Here is a 5,887-nt window from a genome sequence, read left to right as displayed (position 1 = left end):
AAAAAGCTTAAAGAAGGTGATACCTGACGCTGCTTCCACTCCATCATCTCCCTTTATTTTGTCTGTTTTTTCAACTTTGCCGGCAATTCAAGTAACCTTTAATTTCATCCTTAAAATCACCCTTTATTTTATTCACGTTTATTCTTGTTACCTAAGAAAATTCTGTTTTTCTATGTTTCCTATCAATATTTTTTAAATTAAAGGGAGGAATTTTCAAGGGTTCGATTATTTGTTTTCGTATTCTTACCTTTTTCCCTTTCATTTAAATTGTTTGTGGGTCCAATTCCCTTTTTTTTTTCTTAGGTATATAATATAATCTACTTATCCAAAAACAAAGCATCTATAACAACTTCTTACTTACTTAATTACCAATGAGTGAGCATTTATATATATATATATATATATATATATATAGTTGTGGTCCTCAAATTCTAATCTTTTAAGTTTAAATGTTTTAGGTTTATTTCTCGAGGAAATATCCCTTAAATTTAATCCTAATACAAAAGTATAAACACTTTTAATAATCAAATAAAAAAAGAGACTCAAAGTGATTTTAATTAGTGGTAATTAGTATGCTCTCTCTTAAGGTCAGAGGTCGATTTATATCCTCACAATTGTTGTACTAATGTAAAGGAAGAAAAAAAAAAGTTAGAAGAATTAAAAGATAGAATCTAACTGGAACCATTCAAATTTGGAAGTGTTGACAACAAGAAAACTTAGTTATATATATATATATGTATATATTTTTTTTTGGGTAAAATGTTTAAAGAAGTTATTAAGTCTAAATAAAACTTAGAAAACCCAAATTAAATATAAGAGTAGGTTTCATGGACCAAAATTATATTATATTCCTAAAAAAAAAAGGAAATAATAAAAATAAACAAAAAGCCAAGAGGATAAGGTGGGTAAGCATCATTGCGGTGGTAAGGTAAGCTCATCATAATCAATTATTAATGAGAAGGAATTTTAAATTTACAGTTATAATTGTTTTAATTATTCCTAAAGTAAGACTTCAAGAAAGTCAATCTTTAAATTAAGAATTTAATTTACAACGAAATTACACCTATCCTCCATAAAAGAAGGGGGGGGGGGGGAAGCTTTGGAAGAATAGGCTTTCCTCCAATAGATTATTTTACAAATTACAACCAATTATATGCTTAACCCACGATAATCAACGTGATTAAATCACGTGATGGAAGCATGTGATGGCATGTGGATAATAGAATTATCGTAAGGGTCTTTAATTACATTAACCAAATTACCTTAATCACCGCCGCCCAAAAGTTGCCATTATCCTTCTCCTTTGCCAGTGCTGCAATTTGCTTTGATCAAAAGAAGAAGACGGCCGCCGCCCATTGGCTACAATGTAAAGGACAAACTCACTAAAAGGTTAAGCAAAAGAGAACCGGATAACTTGTTCTCATCAATTTTCAAATAACCCCTTCCAATTTGCCAACTCAATTTTACTCATCAAACAAACCATTTTTAAAATCATTTCGATCTACACTATAAAAACCTCCCCTTTTTTTCCTCATCTGATCCATCCACACCCACCTCTGTTTTCCCAATGGAGTGGATGAGAGGCCGGACCATCGGCCGTGGCTCCTCCGCTGCGGTCTCCGTCGCTACCGATCTTCGGTCTGGTCAAAGGCTGGCGGTTAAGTCAGTTGAGTTCACTCACCTGGATTTTCTCAAGAGGGAACAGAGGATTCTTTCTCAATTGAATTGTTCAAATGTTATAGGTTATAAGGGATTTGATGTTACGTTGGAAGATGGGAATTTGATGTGTAATCTTTTGATGGAGTTTGCGTCTGGTGGGTCGATTTTGGATGCGATGGAGGAGGCGGGTGGCCGATTAGATGAAGCGACGGCCCAATTGTATACTCGAGAGATTTTAAGTGGGCTCGAGTATGTTCATTCTAATGGTGTGGTACATTGTGATATTAAGTGTTGTAATATTTTGGTTGGTGAAGATGGGATCAAGATTGCGGATTTTGGTTGCGCACGGCGGGTGGAGGAGGTTTCCGGTGGAAATTGGGCTGGAACGCCGATATTCATGGCGCCGGAGGTGGCGCGTGGGAAAAAACAGGGGTTTGCATCTGATGTTTGGGGAGTGGGCTGTGCAGTGATTCAGATGGTGACAGGCCGACCTCCATGGGCGAATGTGTCGGATCCGGTGGCCGCCATTTATAGAATTGGGGCCGGAGATGAATTGCCGGAGATTCCAAGGTTCATGTCAGAACAGGGCAAGGACTTTTTGCGGCGGTGTTTGATCAGAGACCCAGAAAAACGGTGGTCAGTGAATGAGCTTTTGAAACACCCTTTTGTTTACGAGCAGAAATCTCATCCTAAACAGAATTCAAGAACACCAAGGAGTATTTTGGAACAAGGATTATGGGACACGATGAACGATTCGGAAACGATTCGAAGTCCGGTTCAAAGTCCGATCAGACGAAAAATTCACAGAACACCATCGCAGAGGATAAGTATTTTGGAACAAGGATTATGGGACACGATGAACGATTCGGAAACGGTTCAAAGTCCAATCAGACCAAAAATTCACAGAACACCATTGCAGAGGATACAGCAACTGAGCGAAATTTCCACAATTCAGTCTTCTGGAACACCCAATTGGGAGTGCGATGAAGATTGGGTGACAGTGAGAAGCATTGGCTTGGAAGAGGAAGACAGAGAAGAAAACAATTTCGTTTCTGTATTGGAAATGCCCTGTTCCTCTCAATCCATCGAAAGGGCAATTAACAATGGAGCTGTTGATCAGGATTATATTAATGTTAGTGATAGTAAAATTAGTGATTATTGTAGCAGAAAAATCAGTAAGGTTAAGAACAGAGACTTGCCTGCTATGTCCTCTGTTTGCAACCAAATTGTATCATTGAAGACTACTCTTTCTAATAATCATAAATTATGCATTATCATTTCTTTGTTTCTTGTCTTTCCACCCAGGGGTTCATTAGATCTTACATTTTTAAGATATAATGAAGATATTTTGATTTATCACGAAAATATGAACTTATGGATCGATCTCTGTTTACTTGAGTTGAGTATCTTGTTTGAAGACTGAAGCTTGCCTTAGAAAATTAACGATAAGATGTGAAGTTTATAATTAATTTGGTGAAGAAAATTTAGTGGTGCATGATAAGCTTATGGTTGAGAAATTAAAGCGTGATGCCATTAATGATGGTTGCCTATGCCTAGCTTGAATTTTGTAGCTGATTGAAGTATAGATCTTACCAACTGGAAAAGAATAATTCAGAAGTTGTTTTGAAAATGTAACTTAGCAGCAAAGCCAAGCCGACAATAATGTTAGTGAACACTGTTAAAGTAGTCAAAGCCGACAATAATGCTCAGGCTCAGCACAATTCGTCCATATCCTCGATCTGAGGGCTTTCCTTTGGTTTCTCCTGCTTTTCTCTGGCTCCATAACTTATAGTAAAGGCTTTCCATTAAAATGATTCTGTTTTGAATTGATCATACGAGTATGTAGTATAGTTAATCTTTATGTTTAAGTTTCTAATCTATTGCTGGGTTCGAATAAACTGATATTTCCTAAGAATGAGTTTTGCAGAGGCCAAATTCTTCATGGTTAAACCCCAAAATATTTAAGTAAAGAAGAAACAAGTAGCTACAGAAGAATGACAGAAGCGAAAGTGTTCTCTATTACAAACCTGAATTTATCACAATTTTTTTTTTTTCAGTAGAATCCATTCTTGTTTCACTGCTTTACCTTCCTACTTTAATCAGACACAAAGAAGCAAAAACCTTATCTTCTCTTGTCATTGTGCATATATAAGAAGTAAACAGCCATCAGCAACCCATCATGGGATACCCAGATCTTAAATAATAGAGGCGAAATCGAAGCGCAAAACTTGCAGAAGTGAGATTCGCTAAGCTACTATGCTATATGGGGTTCCTTAAGAATTCTTCTTGCTTCCTGATCGAGACAATCTGTGATCCACGGATTGTAATTGGCCCCGAAGGTTCTGGTTTTCCTCAAGTAAACGGTCATACTCAAGAAGTAGTCCTTCAGATTGCTTCCTTAAAGCAACTACATTTGCTTCCGAAGTTGTTACATCTTTTGTTTTCGAATCAAGTTCCAATTCCAACTGTTTGAGTTTTGTCTGCAGGGTGTTCCTCTCTTCTTCCAATGCTTTGATCTCCTCCGACTTGCTAACTTTCCCGTCCTCCATCGCCCGACTCTGCTTTTTGATAGCTTCCATCCCTTTTCTCCGTAGACGCAACTCTCTCATATAATGATGTAATCTATCAATCATAAGTGCCAGGAATAGAGAGCCCCCTGCAAGCAAATAGTCCACATAGTTCAGTAACCTTTAAATTCAACATTGTTGTGATTGTAGCAAGATCATTCAGCATTCAAAACCAATAGGTTCTTGAAAGAAATAATAAGCTTATTAAACCATGAAGAGAGCCATCTACTATCTATGTACCAAGTGGGGTTACTATGAAACTTGAAAGGAACATGTTAACTAATAAACTGAAAGAAAGATGTGAAATCCTTTTGTAAAAGTACGTTCAAATTAATGCATTTTAGAGTCTTCACACCATTAGATAGACTGTATTCAAATTACACCTTCATAAACTTTCCCAACAAAAATGAGAGGAAAGTATAGCCAAAGCAGATCGATTAAAGAAACACATACTTTAATAAGCTAATGTCATTAATGAAACAGTGACCAAGATTAAATTGATGAGCTCGAAATACCACAACACCAAATGAGAAACAGGAGAAGACGTACTTCTAATCTCAAACTAAATACGCAATTCAAATCCGCTTTCAGAATCAAATCAAATCAAATCAAGCGCATTCAATTTCAATCCAATTCCTCGACCATTCTCAAACAAATCATTTCTAGAATTAATCCACATTAAAATCAACCAATCGAGGGAAACGAGCCATATGGGTCGAAAAGTTTTAATCCAAAAACGCAAGAAAATGAAAAGTTTGGGTTTACCCATGAGCGTGGCCTCGAGAAGATGCTTGACCATGAGAACCTGATCGGTAGGGTTGATGGCACCATCATCGACCCAACGCTTCTGGATCGTGACCATACTGTAAACACTGGAAAGCAGAACAATAAGAACAGTTCCGGAGACGGTCTTGACCATAATAGGACCGCGGCCGCGCTTCAACCGATCGACGGCCAAGATCACAAGCTTCCTCAAAGGGGTTTTGAAGGAGAAGAGCAAAATCAGAACCATCTCCGATACAATCACCGTGAACAATAGCTGAATCATTTGGAGAAATGAAGATGGGATTCAGGATTTGCAGATTTTGGATCTTGGGGTAGAATTTATGAGAAGGAAGGTGTGAAAAATGATGGAGGAAGAAAAGGGGTATGGCCAAATATCATGAGATGGGTTGTGTTATGGAAGCAATGAAAGGAAGGTGGGCGTAATCAGTGAGCAGAGGAACGAACCTCACGAGAGCTGAAGCATTAAATTATGGAGAAAAGGAGAAGGAAAGAGGAGAGTTTGAGAGAGGTAAAGAGAAATGTCGTGGCCTTCCACGTTCTATAATCCAAATTCTATTTATTATTATTTTGCTTTACATTTTATTTTTTTCCTTTTATTATTATTATTATTTTTTTAATTTTGGTTTTTGAATTTCAACATATCTATTTTACCTAATTACCTCAAAACTTTCCGACAATTTTAGTCTGTTTTATTATAACTAATCGACGGATGTTCATATTAGCAATAATTCAACCCTCTTTTATGTTCCCAACAGTTTTAGTAAATTTTACAGATGAAGATGTACAAATATATATTTTTTAATGCTACCCATTAAAAATTTCCTTAAAATTATATGTGGTTAAAACTTTTATCTTGACGAATACGTTTCTTTAGA

At 36.6% G+C, this 5,887-nt stretch overlaps 1 protein-coding gene and 1 pseudogene across 2 annotated transcripts; one reads left to right on the top strand and one right to left on the bottom strand.

Annotated features, from left to right (window-relative positions):
• The first annotated feature begins 967 nt into the window (after positions 1–967).
• LOC120074141 (mitogen-activated protein kinase kinase kinase 18 pseudogene) lies at positions 968–3,097 on the top strand (annotated as a pseudogene). Its single transcript, XR_016528587.1, has one exon. The product of XR_016528587.1 is annotated as a mitogen-activated protein kinase kinase kinase 18 pseudogene (transcript).
• Positions 3,098–3,597: 500 nt separating this feature from the next.
• On the bottom strand, positions 3,598–5,576 carry LOC120074142 (uncharacterized). The gene is made up of 2 exons (XM_039027158.2): positions 4,992–5,576; positions 3,598–4,315 (listed from the first exon to the last, which is right to left on the bottom strand). Exons 1-2 carry the CDS (start codon positions 5,272–5,274, stop codon positions 3,933–3,935), a joined length of 666 nt encoding a protein of 221 aa, XP_038883086.1. The 5' UTR covers positions 5,275–5,576; the 3' UTR covers positions 3,598–3,932.
• Between the last annotated feature and the right edge of the window lie 311 nt (positions 5,577–5,887).

The sequence above is a fragment of the Benincasa hispida genome, chromosome 3, assembly GCF_027475165.1.
Source record: "Benincasa hispida cultivar pf3 chromosome 3, pf3_genome.v1.1, whole genome shotgun sequence".
NCBI lineage: Eukaryota > Viridiplantae > Streptophyta > Magnoliopsida > Cucurbitales > Cucurbitaceae > Benincasa > Benincasa hispida.
The sequence above is the reverse complement of the archived record's forward strand: the minus strand, read 5'-3'. Positions and strand labels throughout refer to the sequence as shown.